This window comes from Caretta caretta, chromosome 9, assembly GCF_965140235.1.
Source record: "Caretta caretta isolate rCarCar2 chromosome 9, rCarCar1.hap1, whole genome shotgun sequence".
Classification (NCBI taxonomy): Eukaryota; Metazoa; Chordata; order Testudines; family Cheloniidae; genus Caretta; species Caretta caretta.
The window spans coordinates 2,395,530-2,420,084 of NC_134214.1; the positions used below are offsets into that span (position 1 = coordinate 2,395,530).

Here is a 24,555-nt window from a genome sequence, read left to right on the forward strand (position 1 = left end):
AGCAATGGTGGCCCTCATTCTCCTCTGGCTGACTCCAGCTTTACACTGGAGTACCTCCATGGACTTCAGTGGCTACTGCTGATTCGCACCAATGGAAGTGAGCAAAGACACAGACCCTCTTCCTCTAAAACTGCCAGGCTAGTACCTTTCACAAGGACCTAACATTCCTTCCTAACAATTACAAATAGAAGGGACTGTGGGGAGTTTCACTCGAGTCGCGGCTACTGTTTCTTCCACGGCAGCTCCCCAGACTGGAGACGCTCTTTGGATAAACAGAGCATTTCAACCTCTCAGGCGCTCTTATTTTACCAGCACTAAATTCAGACAAATTAATACTTAGATGCTTTTTGAGGCTAGATCAGATTCAGTCTGAATATTATACCTAACCTGGCAGGATCCAGTGTAGAACTGGACCAGACTCAGGGCAAGAGAACGGAGAGACCACCCTCAAAGCATGACAGAAGAGGAAAGTGCATGCCGTCAGGGAATACAGGAAGCTCTAATTTGAAGAGCTTCTTGCATGATGAAAGTTGAATTCCAGAACTTAATAGAGATCAATTGCAACACTCACGGCACAAAGTATTATTTCTCCATTCTCTGCAGATCCCAGCATTTGTGCACGACTCTGCATAAGCCTGCAGCCCGTTGCATAAGGACACTGTCGGCTCCTTAGTGTGACACATGTCGTAAACACAGTTTTCCAAGAAAATCTCTGGAGCTACTTTGGCGTGACAGTCCTTGAAGATACCTATGTTAAGTCAGGAAAGAAACAGAATCACAGAAAGGAAGATGGAAGAAGCCGAGCGGTGCCACTAACCATCCCCTGTCATGGCAAGGAGTCAGTGCTCCCTGGCCAGTGTAGGCTGACCAGCTCGCTAGACTCAGCCAGACCAAACCTGGAGCTGAATACACCCAAACACTGGTGAGATTTGGCTTAGGCCTGTCTCTACCATTTGCAGGGTAAGTACAACGTCACTCAAAGCGGACACCCTTGTTCTTGATAGAGAGCTAGCAACGCCCTGGTAGTTACTGTTTCCGGAGGAGGGAAGGCCTAAAGCACTTCAGATACCCCTGTAAGAAAGCGGGCAATGGGGACCACCACACTATGTCTCTGCTGCAGCAGAGTGCAAGTTAATGGGAGCTCTGTGCGGGCAGGAGCGGCAGAACGAGGCCCTTGAAGTGCAATGCCCAAATAATCGTCACATCCTGGTGCCATCTCAGTGCACGATCCAGTCCGAGCAGGTAACTCAGGGCAACTCCTGGGGCTTCTAGTTCAGCTTTTCGCACTGGGGGCCATACACATGTCCCTGGGGACTCGGGGCCGTGGTCCCAGGGAGCGAGGTCGGGACGGAGGCAAGGGCAGGCTGTCATTGGGAGTGATTTCAATCAGCTCGCCCAGGACTCAGCCACGGGCATCGTACCTGTCGGGTCGGTGATCATGCCACAAGCTGTGTCCTCCCTCGCTTCGCTCTCCAGCTGGGGGTCACAGACCAGCACTTGGTCAGGGGAGCATCTGGCAAGAGAGAGAAAAGTTTCTGATGAATGTTTCTTTATCTCCCCGGGCCAGATCTGGACAGGACGATGCCACGTCTGCCCAGCAGGGACGACTCGATTCCAGCCACAGAGCGGAATCCAGGCTCCCGGAAAGGCTGCGTTCTGCCCCCACCTCCCCCACCACAGGAGGGGGCTCCCATTCCCGCACTGGGTATCTTGGGGTGCTCCACGACTCAGACGGAGTTGAATGAGGGGTGGAACACGCTGCTGCGGGAACCAGTGGATCGGTCCGGCTCCTGACTGGGACAGCAGGTGACCTCCCACCCACCAGCAGGTCTTCCTGGACTGGGGGACAGCAGACCTGCGAAGGCAGATGGTAGCAGGCCAGCCACTCACCGCCTGCTTATGCTCAGCTGGGGAGGGGGCTCTTGGGTGTACGGGAGAGGATGGTTGTGCTCAGCCCCAGGAGGAGCCGAGGTGGTGGAGCCCTGGATGGGCGCCCTGCGGCTGAGTAGGCAGCACGCTTTCCTAGAGCTTTTGTAGCAAAGACCCCCTGATTAGCGTCCTTCTGTACGTACATGGTGTTATTCTCTGCCACCAGCCAGCTCTCTCCAAGCTCCGTGGAATCTCCTGCAATGCTGCCATTCGGCTTTAGGTTGTCATCCTTTGCATCGCCATTGTAATTACCTATCCAAAATGAAAAACGTGTAGATTACTTGAAATTCACAACTCCACAATGCACACTAGCGTGTGGTTGTCAAACACATTGTAATGAACCGGCTAGCATGTATGTGCACCATGCCCGCTCCGGGAAGGAGTACGAACTGCTCCCTGCGCGGCTCAGACACCGCACTGCTCACAGCTGAGGAAGATTCCATGGGAGATTAAATGGTAGGGGTCTGTGTGTTTGGAGCAAATGGTTTGGCGTTCCGATTGTGTCAGATCACACGGTGACTCGGGTAAATGGGTTACAATACAATGAGAACTAACCCGCACCCTTACACTCAAATTCTATCATTTCCGAGGCTTCGAAGCCCTGGGGGTAACACTCAAGGAGACGTCATCCCACGGGGATCCCACGCTTCTACGCCAGAAGAGAGGAAGCGGTCCTAGGGAATGAGTCGTTGGATGGGAAAACCCAGGACGCTGCCCCTGTAAGGGACCAGGCCTGGGAATTCCTGTAGTGCAGAGCGGGACAGGGCTCCTCTCTCTTCCAGCCAACTGGGAGGAGCTCTCCCTAGAAGGGCAATACATATGCTGGCTTCTCCCTCAGAACAGGGAGAGGCTGACAGGAGAAGGAAGCCAAAGCAAGAAGGCTGAGCTCCAGCTGAGAAGGGCTGGGAACGGTAGCTCCCCAGGAGCAGATGGGCACAGAAGGAGAGCCCCGGGTGTGGAAGAAGAATCATAGAATCACAGAATATCAGGGTTGGAAGGGACCTCAGCTTTGCACTGTTTCTTTTTAAAAACTAGCCCCAGACGGGAGTGCGCATAGCCACAAACTACACCATCTGCTCAAGAAAGTCCCTCAAAAAGCACAAGAACAAATCCGCAGAGACACACCCCGAGAACTCCGACCAGGGGTATTCTATCTGCGACCCAAGATCCATAAACCTGGAAATCCTGGACGCCCATCATCTCAGGCATTGGCACCCTGACAGCAGGATTGTCTGGCTATGTAGACTCCCTCCTCAGGCCCTATGCTACCAGCACTCCCAGCTATCTTCGAGAGACCACTGACTTCCTGAGGAAACTACAATCCATCGGTGATCTTTCTGAAAACACCATCCTGGCCACTTTGGATGTAGAAGCCCTCTACACCAACATTCCACACAAAGATGGACGACAGGCCATCAGGAACAGTATCCCCGATAACGTCACGGCAAACCTGGTGGCTGAACTTGGTGACTTTGTCCTCACCCATAACTATTTCACATTTGGGGACAATGTATACTTTCAAATCAGCGGCACTGCTATGGGTACCCGCATGGCCCCACAGTATGCCAACATTTTTATGGCTGACTGAGAACAACCCAGGAACCTATCCTTGCAACAAAGCCCGTTGCCAACTGTGTCCGCTTATCTAATCAGGGGACACCATCATAGGGCCTAATCACATCGGCCACACTATCAGAGGCTCGTTCACCTGCACATCTACCAATGTGATAGATGCCATCATGTGCCAGCTATGCCCCTCTACCATGGACATTGGTCAAACCAGACAGGCTCTACGTAAAAGAATAAATGGACACAAATCAGGGGTCAGGAATTATAACATTCAAAAACCAGTCGGAGAACACTTCAATCTCTTTGGTCACTCGATTATAGACCTAAATGTGGCCATACTTCAACAAAAAAAACTTCAAAAACAGACTCTAAAGAGAGACTGCTGAATTGGAATTAATTTGCAAACTGGATACAATTAACTTAGGCTTGAATAAAGACTGGGAGTGGATGTGGCATTACACAAAGTAAAACTATTTCTCCATGTTTATTCCCCTCCACTCCCGCCCCCACTGTTCCTCACACGTTCTTGTCAACAGCTGGAAATGGCCCACCTTCATTATCACTACAAAAGGTTCCCCCTGGCCCCGCTCTCCTGCTGGTAATAGCTCACCTTATCTGACCACTCTTGTTACAGTCTGTATGGTAACACCCATTGTTTCATGTTCTCTGTGTATATAAAATCTCCCCACCGTATTTTCCACTGTATGCATCCGATGAAGTGAGCTGCAGCTCACGAAAGCTTATGCTCAAATAAATTTGTTAGTCTCTAAGGTGCCACAAGTCCTCCTTTTCTCATAGCCACAATGGGGTGCTCAGGAGGGAAGCAGCCCTGATACATCCCTGTTGAACCTGCTGAGCTTCAAGTATTGCCAGGCTTGTCTCCTGGCAATCTAACTGGTCTCTGCTTGCTTCAGAGCGGAGTTTCTCACTCATCACCCACGTGTGTTAACCTGGGGTCTCCTTTGCTGTGTCACTAGATCAGAACTGGGTCTCTTACATGCATCAGATACATGTCTCTGACCTCTCTCTGGCATCTGCTCTATTCCGTCTTGCTGGACTCTCAAGGGCTCCCTGCGATTTGTGTCCTGCACAGCACCCAACATTTGGTTACGCTTGACAAAGAATACCAAAGAATTGTGGAGATTAAACATGAAAAGGACATACACTGGGTTATCTACTCCATCTCCTCGGCTACTTCAGCATTGGTCCCCAGGGGACCATTTTCTAATGCTTTGTCTTGCAGCAGACCCACCTTCTACTGCAGCTGGACAACAAAAAGCAGCTGTAAAAAGAAGGCTCAGTGATCAGAGAAGCCTTTGCCCGTGCTCGGACTGTGACTACGACAGTGCGGAGACAGTATGCATCTGTGAGTGCAAGGAACAAGACAGCAGAGCAGAAAAGCTCAGGACGGCTCCTAAACAGGGATTTGGAAATCTGTCCTGACCCGCAAGAAGGTCCTTAAAGTTTTATTCTCGTTTCCAAGTTGAAAGAAATGAAAAGCATAGATTAGGCCGGATAGTCCCAATCAAAGAGGGACAGACACGCTGCGATGCAAATAAGAGAAAAAAGATACGAGGGGACCTGGACCAGAGGCATCCAGGGTAGGACTGCGATAATATTTAGACTGCGGTTTATGGATGTGTTGAATGTGAGATTCCTCTCCTGTTAAAAATGACATCTGCAGTTGTCATTTCTGACACGAGAGTTAACGCCTGGGTAACCAGATTTCTTGCAAGTTACGTTTGCCAGGTACCCGGACAATGATGGTTCCTTCAATCCAGTGCCCAACATTGCAGTCCATACAAGACAGACTAGATTACTCTGGGATAAACATAAGACGGGACGAAAAAACCCAACCAATCCCCAAACTGCATGATTCATTGAAAAGCTCCCGATCGTATGACTTGACGGTACTCAAGAACAGGGATACTCACCACACAGGCCACAGAGCTGGCCCTTGTAACAACCGGACACTGAGACCTCCACATAGTGATTGCCGTCAAATCTGACCCAGAGACCAAAATCAGTTTCCAAAAGCACGTAGCGCCCGCTGATCTGGACCTTGATCTTGTTTTCAATCACCACGGGCAGGTTCCTTCTGGTGCCATTCACCTGAACAACACGTAGGGAAAGTCTGGTCACGACTAGGTACCCCCATAATTCCCAGGGAATCGCCCATGAATAGTCTAGCCAACGAGTTCACTGGCAGGAATGTTCTCATTCACACTGGGAATTTGGAGGAAATCTGACAGAAAGTTCACAGAGAGCCATTTTCAACTGCCAATCCTGAGTATTCTCCGGGGAAGCCTCATTCTAAGAAGCACACCCAACCAATGAGAAAACAGAAACCCACCATGTGACCTTTACGTCCAATCAAATGTCTCGATTTTTGCAGGTCTCAGTTTAAGCATGTCAGATGATTAAAATACTCCTTTTAAATAACATTTCACTTACAGTCACTTTCCTGTTCTTCAGCAAGGAAATCTGAGTTCCATAGACATCCACGTGCACCGACTTTACATAGGAAACTTTGGTATTGGAGCCCCTGTGCTCATTGGTGGTGGACACGTCAAAGGGTGGAAGCCCCCTGGAGCCGTTGCACACTTTGGAGAGGGTGTAAGTGCAGTTTCCCATGAAATGGTGAACTCTGCCATCAAACGTGTAGTAATGCGGGTCCCCTGAGGCACTGCAGGTGGCACGGCCTTAAAAGGAAGAAACGTGGATTTATCCCCTGCAAATCCCTCCCACGTAACTGCACCCCTGTCACCTGCGCTCCACCGAGCACTTCCTGTTGGTGCGCACTTCCTGCACACACCACTTCAGAGCTCACAGAAACAGCATCGACCGGGAACAGAGTGGGGAGGAGGCAGACAAGCTGCCCCATCCCTAAATGCCATTGTGCTGTAACTGGAAGACATCTGCGAGGTTCCCTGGAAACTCAGGGAAGTCATCCTTCCTGATGTGGGTCTTGATCTGGTGATGCGGAAACTAGGCTGAGACCTTCCAAACTCATTTTCCCTTCTGATCGGGGACAAGATCTGAACCCTGCTCTCACAGGGGGAGTGGGCCTCGGGAAGAAGCAGGAGTGGTCACCGTCAGGTCATATTAATTTCTGTAAGAGCAGATCTCGAGAGAGGAAGGTCCCATGTATCGCAACCCATTTCGCCACTTGAGAAGCTAAGTGACGAGCACAAGGATCCACTACAAGTCAGTGGCATCCCACGGAATAATAACAAGATGACGTGACTCCCTGTATCCTGCTTTCACCAGAAGTGACCACTTCCTTTTACAACCAATACAGTGTTCATGTTCCTCGGCTATACCCAGCAATGTGATTTCTGAACACCTAGGAAACTGACAATAGCATTGTGGTTGCGTGAAACCCACTGGAAATATCTCATGGATTTTTCAAACTCTGTTACCTAGAAATGGAGGACACAGAACCAAAAATTCATTGTTAAAGAAGAGCACTCTTGGTAGACGTTGAATCTTAGCTCTAACACTAAGGCTTTGGTTCTAAGTTGGAGCCAAACCCAGAAGAGACGTAGTAAACGGAAGCAAATAAGATGTGGTTAAGTGCCTCTGAGAAGAGCTTTTGCAAGCTTGCTCTGTCCGGTCTGACCCCGAGCACTAGGGCTAGCCCCAGGTTGTCCTCCAGCAAGACTCAAAGGCTTAGACAAACCTGCACTAGTTCCACACTTGGCTAGAGCTACCAGCTGCTTTACCATTTGTAAGGTGAAAAGGTTTTGGGTCGCACCGATGGAATAACTCTACCTGGGGGACTGGTCAGCATTACTGTTGGACTTGCCTTCCTAAAACATAAATGTGGAGTTTTCAAACAGCTATTAGGGTGGAAACGTAATCTGCAGTCAGGCACCAATTTCTCACCCCACATGTGAATGGGGAGGAGCTTTGTCCAACACGGAGGAACCCACGTTACCTGTCTGACAGGGCTCTGCTGTCGTTGGAGTTGCTGTGGTCGGGGACTCTCCTGGCAAAATATACAAAGGAAATAACATGAAGAGGTTGGTCACTCTGTTCTGTGAGGAGTAGACTAGGACGACTCTTGAACAGTTTCCTCTTGGACTTTAAATGATCATGTGATCAGGAGAAATGTGATTCGACCAACACTGAGCGCAATTTCAAAACGTAATAGCTCTTAAAACGCCTCACGATAAACAGACGGAACGTGTCTTTACCACCTGCCCCCCAACTCCACCCCCAGTCCTCCTCTGTGAGTAGAGAGAAGGATTTATTCTCAGCCACAGTCTCCTAGCAGATTAACCTGTGCTGCTTATTGTGTGGGGCGGAGTGGTCTCCGAAGCAGGGCTTGTTCCTTGCACTGTTGTAGACTCTAACGAGATGATCACAGCATTGGTTGGTGAGGGCCAGGAACCCAGCGTGAGGTTCAGTAACATACACGGTGGGAACTGGGGACCCTTCTCCAAAATGAACCGTTCTGCCTCCCAGATGTTACGTTCTTTGAAACCTCATCTGCACCCAGCCACCGAGTTCACAGCCCACCAGGAAATGTCCAGGAGATTGAGGAAGCACTGAGAGATCCACCTTACCTGGTGGACTGGTGCCTACTGTAGTTGGACTTGAAGTCGTTGAGGCGTCTACTGGAAAAAGATACAAAGACATTCACGTTGAGAGGCTGTTCATGCTGTTCTATGAAAAGTTCTATAGGATAACCCTCGGAAGCTCTTTTTTAGACTGCAGATGACCACGTGTGAGAAATGTGATTCTAGAAACACAGAGCACATGACATGTGCCCAAACAGCACCCAGCATCCAGAGACACGTCATTCTCAGAGACGCCTGTTATGCAAAACACCTGCGACCTGGTAGCTCTCTCAGAAAAGGGAGACGTGTTCCTGCTCCTGCGGGCTCTCTGCACCGTGCAGATGACCTGTGTCTACCCCTGCGCGCGAGTACTTTGCAAGAGCAACTTAGACTCTTGGTAGTTTTTAATTTGCCTTCCCCCCGCAGCCCATTGGTATTTTCCTAAATCAACCCCTTTGAGTTCAACGTTTGCATTTGTGACATTGGGTGATTTGGGGCTTGATTCTGCATTCCCTACTCAGGTCAAACTCCAGTGATCCTGCAAAGGTCTATGCCAGCTCCACTCCCACTGCAGGGGAGGGAGCTCCGTGATTGCAAGATAGGGGATTTGTCTTTGACTGTCTCTTTGCACTGGCAAGAATCAGCCGTCAGCTCCTTCCTGTGCCATCACATAAGGGATAAAGTATCTGGAAAAAGTCCTTCTGGACCAGAAGCGTCTGATTACTGAACTCACACGTGGAACTTTTTTCAGGGAGAACTCACCAGGGGGGTAACAGCCCAGCTCCCCGTCCTGAACACCGCAGATCTCCAGCGATCCACACGCCCAGCCTGTGCAGGTGATGTTGTTATTGCTGTTGCAGGTGCAGCGCTCAGTGCAGGTGTCGTGGGTGAACCAGCTCTCACCCAGCTGTGAGAGAACGGAGAAGCACTTGACTAGATAATCGTAGAAAGTCTATCGACTAGTGTCACCTACGTGCGGTGCTTTGCAAACTCTGGGTCCTGACCTAGTCCTGGGTCACGGAATGGAAGGCGCTGGGTCGCGGCACCTCTGGCCAGCCCCCCCACCGGGCTGTTAAAGTGCCGTCGGCGGTGCTTTTCGGCTAAGGCCGGCTAGTCCCTACCCATTCCCCCACTGCGCAGCGCCCCCACAAACTGAGTGCGGGGGTGGGGAGCGATGCCTGTGGGCGAGAGCCACGCAGAGCCGCCTGCGTGCCTCCTCCTAGGAGCCAGACATGCTTCTGGATGTTTCTGGGGCCCAGTGTGGTCTGCAGTGCCAGGACAGGCAGGAAGCCTTCCTCTGCACCCCAGCTCCGCTGCTCACCAGGACCTTCCGGAGGTAAGCCCGTGTCCGAACCCCGTGCCCCAATCCCCTGCCCCAGCCCTGAGCACCCTCCCCATACCCTGCATCCCAAACACTCTGTCCCCGACCCCACCTCAGAGCCTGCACCCCCAGCCGAGAGCCCTGAGTCCCTGCCACACCCCAACCCCCTGCCCCAATCCTGAGCCACCCCCAAATCCGGAGCCCTCTGCTGCAGCCCACAGCCCTCAGCCCCAGCCGAGAGCCTGCACCCCCAGCTCAGAGACCTGACCCCTTCCACACCCCAACCCCGTGCCCCAGCCAGAGCCCCATCCCGCACCCTGAACCCCTCATTCCCGGCCCCACCCCTCAGCCCTCACCCCCGCACCACAATCCCCTGCTCAAGCCCTAAGACCCTCCCACACCCCAAACCCCTCATCCCAGCTCCGCTGCGTCGCTGGTATCAACAATTTTCTTCAACTGGGTCACAAAAACAAGAGTTTCAAAACTCCTGCCCTAGTGGATAATCAAAGGAGTTGAGAACAGTTCAATGCCTTTGATACTCTCCATGCTACGAGCTCCCTCCCTAGTGAGACACTGTGGCCCAGGAGAAGGTGTCTGGGACTGGGACACTTGAGACCTGCGTTCTAGTCTGAGCACTGGCCTGCTGGATGAGCTTACGCAAGCCATTTGACCGCTCGGTGCCTCAGTTTCCCCTTCTGTAAACTGGAGAGAATGATACCGACCTCCTTGGTAAAGCGCTTTGAGATCTGCTCTTGACAAGAGCTAGGAATGGTTATTATTTACATGAACAATTAGATCCACACAACCCACTGACCTGAGCCCAGAGGAAGTTAGTCTCTCTTCATTAATTATGATCAGTTACAGTCACAGTGAAAGAATCTGGGGGTTGTTGTATCTGTGTCTAGGTGCGCAGGGTAACTTGCCTGATGATAGTGGTTGTTTCCATCCACACAACCGCAGCTGCTCTCCGGCACACAGGTGTCTCCACTCAGAACGTAGCCTTCGTTACAGAAACAGCCTTCCACTGGTAAGGAGCTGCAAGGGCTAAACGCAGAGGGAGTCACGCAGGTGGAAGGACACCTGCTCCCACAGCTCTTGTACTGGCTTCCTCCCGGACAGGAGATTGCTGCAAGTGAGAAGAAAAACCCACATCACTGAAAGGAAAAGATCCCAAAGCAATTCTCTTGAAACTTCCCCTCTTTGTTCCAGGACAGCAAAGGGTGGTTAGAAAGCTCTGCATATGGTGACTGCTCTGTGCTGAGGTTTTTCTCCAGGGACAGAGTGGAAAGCCTTTGTGCAGGGAATGACAGACAGACAGACAGACTAATGATGCCTGGTTGGGGACCGGTTGTATCCAGGGATTGGAAATAGGCAACAGGATACAAGTCCAGCCTTTCACCTATTGACGTGGATGTCGGCTGAAACGCGCCTCTGGTGGCTTGTCTCTCGCAGCGCAGAGCTGGCTGGTGGCCCGTGGAAAGCAGCCGAGATGGGTCATCGGTGTCCAGTGGCTTTCCACGCTCTGACTCTGGAGAGTCCTGTCCTTCTGCTGGTTGGCCGTTCACTCCCTCCCAGTCTCCACACTTCCCTTGCCCTCTGCACACCTGGCCTTCCCCTCTGCCCCTACCTCCTCCCTTCACTGTCCCCTCTCCCGTCCTCCTCCCTTTGCAGCTAATCCCCTCCCGACAAACCAAACCAACCAACCCAATCCCGGCAGGCCCAGGTCATTTACAATCCAGACCCCTGCTCACTCTGCTTGTGTCTTACTCCCTCCCGCAGCCTGCGCCTGTCTTGCCTAGACAGAGTGGAATGGGGCTTCGGAACAGGGGCTGTCCTCTGTTGCTTAGACAGTACCCAGAGCAATGGGCCCCCATCTCAGCTGGGGTCCATAGGTGCTGCTCTAATATACAGAAGAAATCATACGAACAATTTAGGGATAAGGAGGAGACTTTAGTGGGGGCACAATGCCCCAAATCTTCCTACTGCAGAGTTTTTTGCACCTTCCTCTGAAGCAGCTGGTGATGGGGGCCATCAGAGGCAGGATCCTGAGTTTGCTGGCACATGGCTCGGTTCCGAGAAGGCCCTTCCAATGGGGACCGCTTATTGCCTCAAGTGGACCTCTCCAGAACAGAGCTCATGCAGCCGGTGCACGCAAGGTGGGGAAGGTCGCCCTGCTGCTTCCTGGGCAGCAGCTGTTCTAAGGGCTAATGGAGCAATGGTGGCCCTCATTCTCCTCTGGCTGACTCCAGCTTTACACTGGAGTACCTCCATGGACTTCAGTGGCTACTGCTGATTCGCACCAATGGAAGTGAGCAAAGACACAGACCCTCTTCCTCTAAAACTGCCAGGCTAGTACCTTTCACAAGGACCTAACATTCCTTCCTAACAATTACAAATAGAAGGGACTGTGGGGAGTTTCACTCGAGTCGCGGCTACTGTTTCTTCCACGGCAGCTCCCCAGACTGGAGACGCTCTTTGGATAAACAGAGCATTTCAACCTCTCAGGCGCTCTTATTTTACCAGCACTAAATTCAGACAAATTAATACTTAGATGCTTTTTGAGGCTAGATCAGATTCAGTCTGAATATTATACCTAACCTGGCAGGATCCAGTGTAGAACTGGACCAGACTCAGGGCAAGAGAACGGAGAGACCACCCTCAAAGCATGACAGAAGAGGAAAGTGCATGCCGTCAGGGAATACAGGAAGCTCTAATTTGAAGAGCTTCTTGCATGATGAAAGTTGAATTCCAGAACTTAATAGAGATCAATTGCAACACTCACGGCACAAAGTATTATTTCTCCATTCTCTGCAGATCCCAGCATTTGTGCACGACTCTGCATAAGCCTGCAGCCCGTTGCATAAGGACACTGTCGGCTCCTTAGTGTGACACATGTCGTAAACACAGTTTTCCAAGAAAATCTCTGGAGCTACTTTGGCGTGACAGTCCTTGAAGATACCTATGTTAAGTCAGGAAAGAAACAGAATCACAGAAAGGAAGATGGAAGAAGCCGAGCGGTGCCACTAACCATCCCCTGTCATGGCAAGGAGTCAGTGCTCCCTGGCCAGTGTAGGCTGACCAGCTCGCTAGACTCAGCCAGACCAAACCTGGAGCTGAATACACCCAAACACTGGTGAGATTTGGCTTAGGCCTGTCTCTACCATTTGCAGGGTAAGTACGTCACTCAAAGCGGACACCCTTGTTCTTGATAGAGAGCTAGCAACGCCCTGGTAGTTACTGTTTCCGGAGGAGGGAAGGCCTAAAGCACTTCAGATACCCCTGTAAGAAAGCGGGCAATGGGGACCACCACACTATGTCTCTGCTGCAGCAGAGTGCAAGTTAATGGGAGCTCTGTGCGGGCAGGAGCGGCAGAACGAGGCCCTTGAAGTGCAATGCCCAAATAATCGTCACATCCTGGTGCCATCTCAGTGCACGATCCAGTCCGAGCAGGTAACTCAGGGCAACTCCTGGGGCTTCTAGTTCAGCTTTTCGCACTGGGGGCCATACACATGTCCCTGGGGACTCGGGGCCGTGGTCCCAGGGAGCGAGGTCGGGACGGAGGCAAGGGCAGGCTGTCATTGGGAGTGATTTCAATCAGCTCGCCCAGGACTCAGCCACGGGCATCGTACCTGTCGGGTCGGTGATCATGCCACAAGCTGTGTCCTCCCTCGCTTCGCTCTCCAGCTGGGGGTCACAGACCAGCACTTGGTCAGGGGAGCATCTGGCAAGAGAGAGAAAAGTTTCTGATGAATGTTTCTTTATCTCCCCGGGCCAGATCTGGACAGGACGATGCCACGTCTGCCCAGCAGGGACGACTCGATTCCAGCCACAGAGCGGAATCCAGGCTCCCGGAAAGGCTGCGTTCTGCCCCCACCTCCCCCACCACAGGAGGGGGCTCCCATTCCCGCACTGGGTATCTTGGGGTGCTCCACGACTCAGACGGAGTTGAATGAGGGGTGGAACACGCTGCTGCGGGAACCAGTGGATCGGTCCGGCTCCTGACTGGGACAGCAGGTGACCTCCCACCCACCAGCAGGTCTTCCTGGACTGGGGGACAGCAGACCTGCGAAGGCAGATGGTAGCAGGCCAGCCACTCACCGCCTGCTTATGCTCAGCTGGGGAGGGGGCTCTTGGGTGTACGGGAGAGGATGGTTGTGCTCAGCCCCAGGAGGAGCCGAGGTGGTGGAGCCCTGGATGGGCGCCCTGCGGCTGAGTAGGCAGCACGCTTTCCTAGAGCTTTTGTAGCAAAGACCCCCTGATTAGCGTCCTTCTGTACGTACATGGTGTTATTCTCTGCCACCAGCCAGCTCTCTCCAAGCTCCGTGGAATCTCCTGCAATGCTGCCATTCGGCTTTAGGTTGTCATCCTTTGCATCGCCATTGTAATTACCTATCCAAAATGAAAAACGTGTAGATTACTTGAAATTCACAACTCCACAATGCACACTAGCGTGTGGTTGTCAAACACATTGTAATGAACCGGCTAGCATGTATGTGCACCATGCCCGCTCCGGGAAGGAGTACGAACTGCTCCCTGCGCGGCTCAGACACCGCACTGCTCACAGCTGAGGAAGATTCCATGGGAGATTAAATGGTAGGGGTCTGTGTGTTTGGAGCAAATGGTTTGGCGTTCCGATTGTGTCAGATCACACGGTGACTTGGGTAAATGGGTTACAATACAATGAGAACTAACCCGCACCCTTACACTCAAATTCTATCATTTCCGAGGCTTCGAAGCCCTGGGGGTAACACTCAAGGAGACGTCATCCCACGGGGATCCCACGCTTCTACGCCAGAAGAGAGGAAGCGGTCCTAGGGAATGAGTCGTTGGATGGGAAAACCCAGGACGCTGCCCCTGTAAGGGACCAGGCCTGGGAATTCCTGTAGTGCAGAGCGGGACAGGGCTCCTCTCTCTTCCAGCCAACTGGGAGGAGCTCTCCCTAGAAGGGCAATACATATGCTGGCTTCTCCCTCAGAACAGGGAGAGGCTGACAGGAGAAGGAAGCCAAAGCAAGAAGGCTGAGCTCCAGCTGAGAAGGGCTGGGAACGGTAGCTCCCCAGGAGCAGATGGGCACAGAAGGAGAGCCCCGGGTGTGGAAGAAGAATCATAGAATCACAGAATATCAGGGTTGGAAGGGACCTCAGCTTTGCACTGTTTCTTTTTAAAAACTAGCCCCAGACGGGAGTGCGCATAGCCACAAACTACACCATCTGCTCAAGAAAGTCCCTCAAAAAGCACAAGAACAAATCCGCAGAGACACACCCCGAGAACTCCGACCAGGGGTATTCTATCTGCGACCCAAGATCCATAAACCTGGAAATCCTGGACGCCCATCATCTCAGGCATTGGCACCCTGACAGCAGGATTGTCTGGCTATGTAGACTCCCTCCTCAGGCCCTATGCTACCAGCACTCCCAGCTATCTTCGAGAGACCACTGACTTCCTGAGGAAACTACAATCCATCGGTGATCTTTCTGAAAACACCATCCTGGCCACTTTGGATGTAGAAGCCCTCTACACCAACATTCCACACAAAGATGGACGACAGGCCATCAGGAACAGTATCCCCGATAACGTCACGGCAAACCTGGTGGCTGAACTTGGTGACTTTGTCCTCACCCATAACTATTTCACATTTGGGGACAATGTATACTTTCAAATCAGCGGCACTGCTATGGGTACCCGCATGGCCCCACAGTATGCCATCATTTTTATGGCTGACTGAGAACAACCCAGGAACCTATCCTTGCAACAAAGCCCGTTGCCAACTGTGTCCGCTTATCTAATCAGGGGACACCATCATAGGGCCTAATCACATCGGCCATACTATCAGAGGCTCGTTCACCTGCACATCTACCAATGTGATAGATGCCATCATGTGCCAGCTATGCCCCTCTACCATGGACATTGGTCAAACCAGACAGGCTCTACGTAAAAGAATAAATGGACACAAATCAGGGGTCAGGAATTATAACATTCAAAAACCAGTCGGAGAACACTTCAATCTCTTTGGTCACTCGATTATAGACCTAAAAGTGGCCATACTTCAACAAAAAAACTTCAAAAACAGACTCTAAAGAGAGACTGCTGAATTGGAATTAATTTGCAAACTGGATACAATTAACTTAGGCTTGAATAAAGACTGGGAGTGGATGTGGCATTACACAAAGTAAAACTATTTCTCCATGTTTATTCCCCTCCACTCCCGCCCCCACTGTTCCTCACACGTTCTTGTCAACAGCTGGAAATGGCCCACCTTCATTATCACTACAAAAGGTTCCCCCTGGCCCCGCTCTCCTGCTGGTAATAGCTCACCTTATCTGACCACTCTTGTTACAGTCTGTATGGTAACACCCATTGTTTCATGTTCTCTGTGTATATAAAATCTCCCCACCGTATTTTCCACTGTATGCATCCGATGAAGTGAGCTGCAGCTCACGAAAGCTTATGCTCAAATAAATTTGTTAGTCTCTAAGGTGCCACAAGTCCTCCTTTTCTCATAGCCACAATGGGGTGCTCAGGAGGGAAGCAGCCCTGATACATCCCTGTTGAACCTGCTGAGCTTCAAGTATTGCCAGGCTTGTCTCCTGGCAATCTAACTGGTCTCTGCTTGCTTCAGAGCGGAGTTTCTCACTCATCACCCACGTGTGTTAACCTGGGGTCTCCTTTGCTGTGTCACTAGATCAGAACTGGGTCTCTTACATGCATCAGATACATGTCTCTGACCTCTCTCTGGCATCTGCTCTATTCCGTCTTGCTGGACTCTCAAGGGCTCCCTGCGATTTGTGTCCTGCACAGCACCCAACATTTGGTTACGCTTGACAAAGAATACCAAAGAATTGTGGAGATTAAACATGAAAAGGACATACACTGGGTTATCTACTCCATCTCCTCGGCTACTTCAGCATTGGTCCCCAGGGGACCATTTTCTAATGCTTTGTCTTGCAGCAGACCCACCTTCTACTGCAGCTGGACAACAAAAAGCAGCTGTAAAAAGAAGGCTCAGTGATCAGAGAAGCCTTTGCCCGTGCTCGGACTGTGACTACGACAGTGCGGAGACAGTATGCATCTGTGAGTGCAAGGAACAAGACAGCAGAGCAGAAAAGCTCAGGACGGCTCCTAAACAGGGATTTGGAAATCTGTCCTGACCCGCAAGAAGGTCCTTAAAGTTTTATTCTCGTTTCCAAGTTGAAAGAAATGAAAAGCATAGATTAGGCCGGATAGTCCCAATCAAAGAGGGACAGACACGCTGCGATGCAAATAAGAGAAAAAAGATACGAGGGGACCTGGACCAGAGGCATCCAGGGTAGGACTGCGATAATATTTAGACTGCGGTTTATGGATGTGTTGAATGTGAGATTCCTCTCCTGTTAAAAATGACATCTGCAGTTGTCATTTCTGACACGAGAGTTAACGCCTGGGTAACCAGATTTCTTGCAAGTTACGTTTGCCAGGTACCCGGACAATGATGGTTCCTTCAATCCAGTGCCCAACATTGCAGTCCATACAAGACAGACTAGATTACTCTGGGATAAACATAAGACGGGACGAAAAAACCCAACCAATCCCCAAACTGCATGATTCATTGAAAAGCTCCTGATCGTATGACTTGACGGTACTCAAGAACAGGGATACTCACCACACAGGCCACAGAGCTGGCCCTTGTAACAACCGGACACTGAGACCTCCACATAGTGATTGCCGTCAAATCTGACCCAGAGACCAAAATCAGTTTCCAAAAGCACGTAGCGCCCGCTGATCTGGACCTTGATCTTGTTTTCAATCACCACGGGCAGGTTCCTTCTGGTGCCATTCACCTGAACAACACGTAGGGAAAGTCTGGTCACGACTAGGTACCCCCATAATTCCCAGGGAATCACCCATGAATAGTCTAGCCAACGAGTTCACTGGCAGGAATGTTCTCATTCACACTGGGAATTTGGAGGAAATCTGACAGAAAGTTCACAGAGAGCCATTTTCAACTGCCAATCCTGAGTATTCTCCGGGGAAGCCTCATTCTAAGAAGCACACCCAACCAATGAGAAAACAGAAACCCACCATGTGACCTTTACGTCCAATCAAATGTCTCGATTTTTGCAGGTCTCAGTTTAAGCATGTCAGATGATTAAAATACTCCTTTTAAATAACATTTCACTTACAGTCACTTTCCTGTTCTTCAGCAAGGAAATCTGAGTTCCATAGACATCCACGTGCACCGACTTTACATAGGAAACTTTGGTATTGGAGCCCCTGTGCTCATTGGTGGTGGACACGTCAAAGGGTGGAAGCCCCCTGGAGCCGTTGCACACTTTGGAGAGGGTGTAAGTGCAGTTTCCCATGAAATGGTGAACTCTGCCATCAAACGTGTAGTAATGCGGGTCCCCTGAGGCACTGCAGGTGGCACGGCCTTAAAAGGAAGAAACGTGGATTTATCCCCTGCAAATCCCTCCCACGTAACTGCACCCCTGTCACCTGCGCTCCACCGAGCACTTCCTGTTGGTGCGCACTTCCTGCACACACCACTTCAGAGCTCACAGAAACAGCATCGACCGGGAACAGAGTGGGGAGGAGGCAGGCAAGCTGCCCCATCCCTAAATGCCATTGTGCTGTAACTGGAAGACATCTGCGAGGTTCCCTGGAAACTCAGGGAAGTCGTCCTCCCTGATGTGGGTCTTGATCTGGTGATGCGGAAACTAGGCTGAGACCTTCCAAACTCATTTTCCCTTCTGATCGGGGACAAGATCTGAACCCTGCTCTCACAGGGGGAGTGGGCCTCGGGAAGAAGCAGGAGTGGTCACCGTCAGGTCATATTAATTTCTGTAAGTGCAGATCTCGAGAGAGGAAGCTCCCATGTATCGCAACCCATTTCGCCACTTGAGAAGCTAAGTGACGAGCACAAGGATCCACTACAAGTCAGTGGCATCCCACGGAATAATAACAAGATGACGTGACTCCCTGTATCCTGCTTTCACCAGAAGTGACCACTTCCTTTTACAACCAATACAGTGTTCATGTTCCTCGGCTATACCCAGCAAAAAGTGATTTCTGAACACCTAGGAAACTGACAATAGCATTGTGGTTGCGTGAAACCCACTGGAAATATCTCATGGATTTTTCAAACTCTGTTACCTAGAAATGGAGGACACAGAACCAAAAATTCATTGTTAAAGAAGAGCACTCTTGGTAGACGTTGAATCTTAGCTCTAACACTAAGGCTTTGGTTCTAAGTTGGAGCCAAACCCAGAAGAGACGTAGTAAACGGAAGCAAATAAGATGTGGTTAAGTGCCTCTGAGAAGAGCTTTTGCAAGCTTGCTCTGTCCGGTCTGACCCCGAGCACTAGGGCTAGCCCCAGGTTGTCCTCCAGCAAGACTCAAAGGCTTAGACAAACCTGCACTAGTTCCACACTTGGCTAGAGCTACCAGCTGCTTTACCATTTGTAAGGTGAAAAGGTTTTGGGTCGCACCGATGGAATAACTCTACCTGGGGGACTGGTCAGCATTACTGTTGGACTTGCCTTCCTAAAACATAAATGTGGAGTTTTCAAACAGCTATTAGGGTGGAAACGTAATCTGCAGTCAGGCACCAATTTCTCACCCCACATGTGAATGGGGAGGAGCTTTGTCCAACACGGAGGAACCCACGTTACCTGTCTGACAGGGCTCTGCTGTCGTTGGAGTTGCTGTGGTCGGGGACTCTCCTGGCAAAATATACAAAGGAAATAACATGAAGAGGTTGGTCACTCTGTTCTGTGAGGAGTAGACTAGGACGACTCTTGAACAGTTTCCTCTTGGACTTTAAATGATCATGTGATCAGGAGAAATGTGATTCGACCAACACTGAGCGCAATTTCAAAACGTAATAGCTCTTAAAACGCCTCACGATAAACAGACGGAACGTGTCTTTACCACCTGCCCCCCAACTCCACCCCCAGTCCTCCTCTGTGAGTAGAGAGAAGGATTTATTCTCAGCCACAGTCTCCTAGCAGATTAACCTGTGCTGCTTATTGTGTGGGGCGGAGTGGTCTCCGAAGCAGGGCTTGTTCCTTGCACTGTTGTAGACTCTAACGAGATGATCACAGCATTGGTTGGTGAGGGCCAGGAACCCAGCGTGAGGTTCAGTAACATACACGGTGGGAACTGGGGACCCTTCTCCAAAATGAACCGTTCTGCCTCCCAGATGTTACGTTCTTTGAAACCTCATCTGCACCCAGCCACCGAGTTCACAGCCCACCAGGAAATGTCCAGGAGATTGAGGAAGCACTGAGAGATCCACCTTACCTGGTGGACTGGTGCCTACTGTAGTTGGACTTGAAGTCGTTGAGGCGTCTACTGGAAAAAGATACAAAGACATTCACGTTGAGAGGCTGTTCATGCTGTTCTATGAAAAGTTCTATAGGATAACCCTCGGAAGCTCTTTTTTAGACTGCAGATGACCACGTGTGAGAAATGTGATTCTAGAAACACAGAGCACATGACATGTGCCCAAACAGCACCCAGCATCCAGAGACACGTCATTCTCAGAGACGCCTGTCATGCAAAACACCTGCGACCTGGTAGCTCTCTCAGAAAAGGGAGACGTGTTCCTGCTCCTGCGGGCTCTCTGCACCGTGCAGATGACCTGTGTCTACCCCTGCGCGCGAGTACTTTGCAAGAGCAACTTAGACTCTTGGTAGTTTTTAATTTGCCTTCCCCCCGCAGCCCATTGGTATTTTCCTAAATCAACCCCTTTGAGTTCAACGTTTGCATTTGTGACATTGGGTGATTTGGGGCTTGATTCTGCATTCCCTACTCAGGTCAAACTCCAGTGATCCTGCAAAGGTCTATGCCAGCTCCACTCCCACTGCAGGGGAGGGAGCTCCGTGATTGCAAGATAGGGGATTTGTCTTTGACTGTCTCTTTGCACTGGCAAGAATCAGCCGTCAGCTCCTTCCTGTGCCATCACATAAGGGATAAAGTATCTGGAAAAAGTCCTTCTGGACCAGAAGCGTCTGATTACTGAACTCACACGTGGAACTTTTTTCAGGGAGAACTCACCAGGGGGGTAACAGCCCAGCTCCCCGTCCTGAACACCGCAGATCTCCAGCGATCCACACGCCCAGCCTGTGCAGGTGATGTTGTTATTGCTGTTGCAGGTGCAGCGCTCAGTGCAGGTGTCGTGGGTGAACCAGCTCTCACCCAGCTGTGAGAGAACGGAGAAGCACTTGACTAGATAATCGTAGAAAGTCTATCGACTAGTGTCACCTACGTGTGGTGCTTTGCAAACTTTGGGTCCTGACCCAGTCCTGGGTCACGGAATGGAAGGCGCTGGGTCGCGGCACCTCTGGCCAGCCCCCCCACCGGGCTGTTAAAGTGCTGTCGGCGGTGCTTTTCGGCTAAGGCCGGCTAGTCCCTACCCATTCCCCCACTGCGCAGCACCCCCACAAACTGAGTGCGGGGGTGGGGAGCGATGCCTGTGGGCGAGAGCCACGCAGAGCCGCCTGCGTGCCTCCTCCTAGGAGCCAGACATGCTTCTGGATGTTTCTGGGGCCCAGTGTGGTCTGCAGTGCCAGGACAGGCGGGAAGCCTTCCTCTGCACCCCAGCTCCGCTGCTCACCAGGACCTTCCGGAGGTAAGCCCGTGTCCGAACCCCGTGCCCCAATCCCCTGCCCCAGCCCTGAGCACCCTCCCCATACCCTGCATCCCAAACACTCTGTCCCCGACCCCACCTCAGAGCCTGCACCCCCAGCCGAGAGCCCTGAGTCCCTGCCACACCCCAACCCCCTGCCCCAATCCTGAGCCACCCCCAAATCCGGAGCCCTCTGCTGCAGCCCACAGCCCTCAGCCCCAGCCGAGAGCCTGCACCCCCAGCTCAGAGACCTGACCCCTTCCGCACCCCAACCCCGTGCCCCAGCCAGAGCCCCATCCCGCACCCTGAACCCCTCATTCCTGGCCCCACCCCACAGCCCTCACCCCCGCACCACAATCCCCTGCTCAAGCCCTAAGACCCTCCCACACCCCAAACCCCTCATCCCAGCTCCGCTGCGTCGCTGGTATCAACAATTTTCTTCAACTGGGTCACAAAAACAAGAGTTTCAAAACTCCTGCCCTAGTGGATAATCAAAGGAGTTGAGAACAGTTCAATGCCTTTGATACTCTCCATGCTACGAGCTCCCTCCCTAGTGAGACACTGTGGCCCAGGAGAAGGTGTCTGGGACTGGGACACTTGAGACCTGCGTTCTAGTCTGAGCACTGGCCTGCTGGATGAGCTTACGCAAGCCATTTGACCGCTCGGTGCCTCAGTTTCCCCTTCTGTAAACTGGAGAGAATGATACCGACCTCCTTGGTAAAGCGCTTTGAGATCTGCTCTTGACAAGAGCTAGGAATGGTTATTATTTACATGAACAATTAGATCCACACAACCCACTGACCTGAGCCCAGAGGAAGTTAGTCTCTCTTCATTAATTATGATCAGTTACAGTCACAGTGAAAGAATCTGGGGGTTGTTGTATCTGTGTCTAGGTGCGCAGGGTAACTTGCCTGATGATAGTGGTTGTTTCCATCCACACAACCGCAGCTGCTCTCCGGCACACAGGTGTCTCCACTCAGAACGTAGCCTTCGTTACAGAAACAGCCTTCCACTGGTAAGGAGCTGCAAGGGCTAAACGCAGAGGGAGTCACGCAGGTGGAAGGACACCTGCTCCCACAGCTCTTGTACTGGCTTCCTCCCGGACAGGAGATTGCTGCAAGTGAGAAGAAAAACCCACATCACTGAAAGGAAAAGATCCCAAAGCAATTCTCTTGAAACTTCCCCTCTTTGTTCCAGGACAGCAAAGGGTGGTTAGAAAGCTCTGCATATGGTGACTGCTCTGTGCTGAGGTTTTTCTCCAGGGACAGAGTGGAAACCCTTTGTGCAGGGAATGACAGACAGACAGACAGACTAATGATGCCTGGTTGGGGACCGGTTGTATCCAGGGATCGGAAATAGGCAACAGGATACAAGTCCAGCCTTTCACCTATTGACGTGGATGTCGGCTGAAACGCGCCTCCGGTGGCTTGTCTCTCGCAGCGCACAGCTGGCTGGTGGCCCGTGGAAAGCAGCCGAGATGGGTCATCGGTGTCCAGTGGCTTTCCACGCTCTGACTCTGGAGAGTCCTGTCCTTCTGCTGGTTGGCCGTTCACTCCCTCCCAGTCTCCACACTTCCCTTGCCCTCTGCACACCTGGCCTTCCCCTCTGCCCCTACCTCCTCCCTTCACTGTCCCCTCTCCCGTCCTCCTCCCTTTGCAGCTAATCCCCTCCCGACAAACCAAACCAACCAACCCAATCCCGGCAGGCCCAGGTCATTTACAATCCAGACCCCTGCTCACTCTGCTTGTGTCTTACTCCCTCCCGCAGCCTGCGCCTGTCTTGCCTAGACAGAGTGGAATGGGGCTTCGGAGCAGGGGCTGTCCTCTGTTGCTTAGACAGTACCGAGAGAAATGGGCCCCCCATTTCATCTGTATATTAGAGTAGGTGCTGCTCTAATATACAGATGAAATCATATGAACAATTTAGGGATAAGGAGGAGACTTTAGTGGGGGCACAATGCCCCAAATCTTCCTACTGCAGAGTTTTTTGCACCTTCCTCTGAAGCAGCTGGTGATGGGGGCCGTCAGAGACAGCATCCTGAGTTTGCTGGCACATGGCTCGTTTCCAAGAAGGCCCTTCCAATGGGGACCGCTTATTGCCTCGATAGGACCTCTCCAGAACAGAGCTCATGCACCCCGTGCACACAAGGTGGGGGAAGGTCGCCAGCTGCCTCCTGGGCAGCAGCTGTTCTAAGGGCTAATGGAGCAATGGTGGCCCTGATTCTCCTCTGGCTGACTCCAGCTTTACACTGGAGTACCTCCATGGACTTCAGTGGCTACTGCTGATTTGCACCAATGGACGTGAGCAAAGACACAGACCCTCTTCCTCTAAAACTGCCAGGCTAGTACCTTTCACAAGGACTTAACATTCCTTCCTAACAATTACAAATAGAAGGGACTGTGGGGAGTTTCACTCGAGTCGCGGCTACTGTTTCTTCCACGGCAGCTCCCCAGACTGGAGACGGTCTTTGGATAAACAGAGTATTTCAACCTCTCAGGCGCTCTTATTTTACCAGCGCTAAATTCGGACAAATTAATACTTAGATGCTTTGTGAGGCTAGATCAGATTCAGTCTGAATATTATACCTAACCTGGCAGGATCCAGTGTAGAACTGGACCAGACTCAGGGCAAGAGAATGGAGAGACCACCCTCAAAGCATGACAGAAGAGGAAAGTGCATGCCGTCAGGGAATACAGGAAGCTCTAATTTGAAGAGCTTCTTGCATGATGAAAGTTGAATTCCAGAACTTAATAGAGATCAATTACAACACTCACGGCACAAAGTATTATTTCTCCATTCTCTGCAGATCCCAGCATTTGTGCACGACTCTGCATAAGCCTGCAGCCCGTTGCATAAGGACACTGTCGGCTCCTTAGTGTGACACATGTCGTAAACACAGTTTTCCAAGAAAATCTCTGGAGCTACTTTGGCGTGACAGTCCTTGAAGATACCTATGTTAAGTCAGGAAAGAAACAGAATCACTGAAGGGAAGATGGAAGAAGCCGAGCGGTGCCACTAACCATCCCCTGTCATGGCAAGGAGTCAGTGCTCCCTGGCCAGTGTAGGCTGACCAGCTCGCTAGACTCAGCCAGACCAAACCTGGAGCTGAATACACCCAAACACTGATGAGATTTGGCTCAGTTTGGCTTAGGCCTGTCTCTACCATTTGCAGGGTAAGTACAACGTCACTCAAAGCGGACACCCTTGTTCTTGATAGAGAGCTAGCAACGCCCTGGTAGTTACTGTTTCCGGAGGAGGCAAGGCCTAAAGCACTTCAGATACCCCTGTAAGAAAGCGGGCAATGGGGACCACCACACTATGTCTCTGCTGCAGCAGAGTGCAAGTTAATGGGAGCTCTGTGCGGGCAGGAGCGGCAGAACGAGGCCCTTGAAGTGCAATGCCCAAATAATCGTCACATCCTGGTGCCATCTCAGTGCACAATCCAGTCCGAGCAGGTAACTCAGGGCAACTCCTGGGGCTTCTAGTTCAGCTTTTCGCACTGGGGGCCATACACATGTCCCTGGGGACTCGGGGCCGTGGTCCCAGGGAGCGAGGTCGGGACGGAG

General features: G+C 51.5%; 1 protein-coding gene across 1 annotated transcript in view; it reads right to left on the reverse strand.

Annotated features, from left to right (window-relative positions):
- The window catches only part of LOC125642702 (IgGFc-binding protein-like), a 124,790-nt gene that overhangs the window by 32,788 nt on the left and 67,447 nt on the right, over positions 1-24,555 (reverse strand). The window contains exons 55-73 of the mRNA XM_075132642.1: positions 23,764-23,940; positions 21,901-22,103; positions 20,419-20,563; positions 19,663-19,713; positions 19,032-19,082; positions 17,544-17,791; positions 17,024-17,201; positions 13,665-13,773; positions 13,014-13,105; positions 12,167-12,343; positions 10,308-10,510; positions 8,826-8,970; positions 8,070-8,120; positions 7,439-7,489; positions 5,953-6,200; positions 5,433-5,610; positions 2,073-2,181; positions 1,422-1,513; positions 572-748 (exon numbers count right to left, since the gene is read on the reverse strand). Coding sequence (XP_074988743.1) covers positions 572-748; positions 1,422-1,513; positions 2,073-2,181; positions 5,433-5,610; positions 5,953-6,200; positions 7,439-7,489; positions 8,070-8,120; positions 8,826-8,970; positions 10,308-10,510; positions 12,167-12,343; positions 13,014-13,105; positions 13,665-13,773; positions 17,024-17,201; positions 17,544-17,791; positions 19,032-19,082; positions 19,663-19,713; positions 20,419-20,563; positions 21,901-22,103; positions 23,764-23,940 — 2,685 coding nt within the window. The remainder of the gene's footprint in view (positions 1-571; positions 749-1,421; positions 1,514-2,072; positions 2,182-5,432; positions 5,611-5,952; positions 6,201-7,438; positions 7,490-8,069; positions 8,121-8,825; positions 8,971-10,307; positions 10,511-12,166; positions 12,344-13,013; positions 13,106-13,664; positions 13,774-17,023; positions 17,202-17,543; positions 17,792-19,031; positions 19,083-19,662; positions 19,714-20,418; positions 20,564-21,900; positions 22,104-23,763; positions 23,941-24,555) is intronic.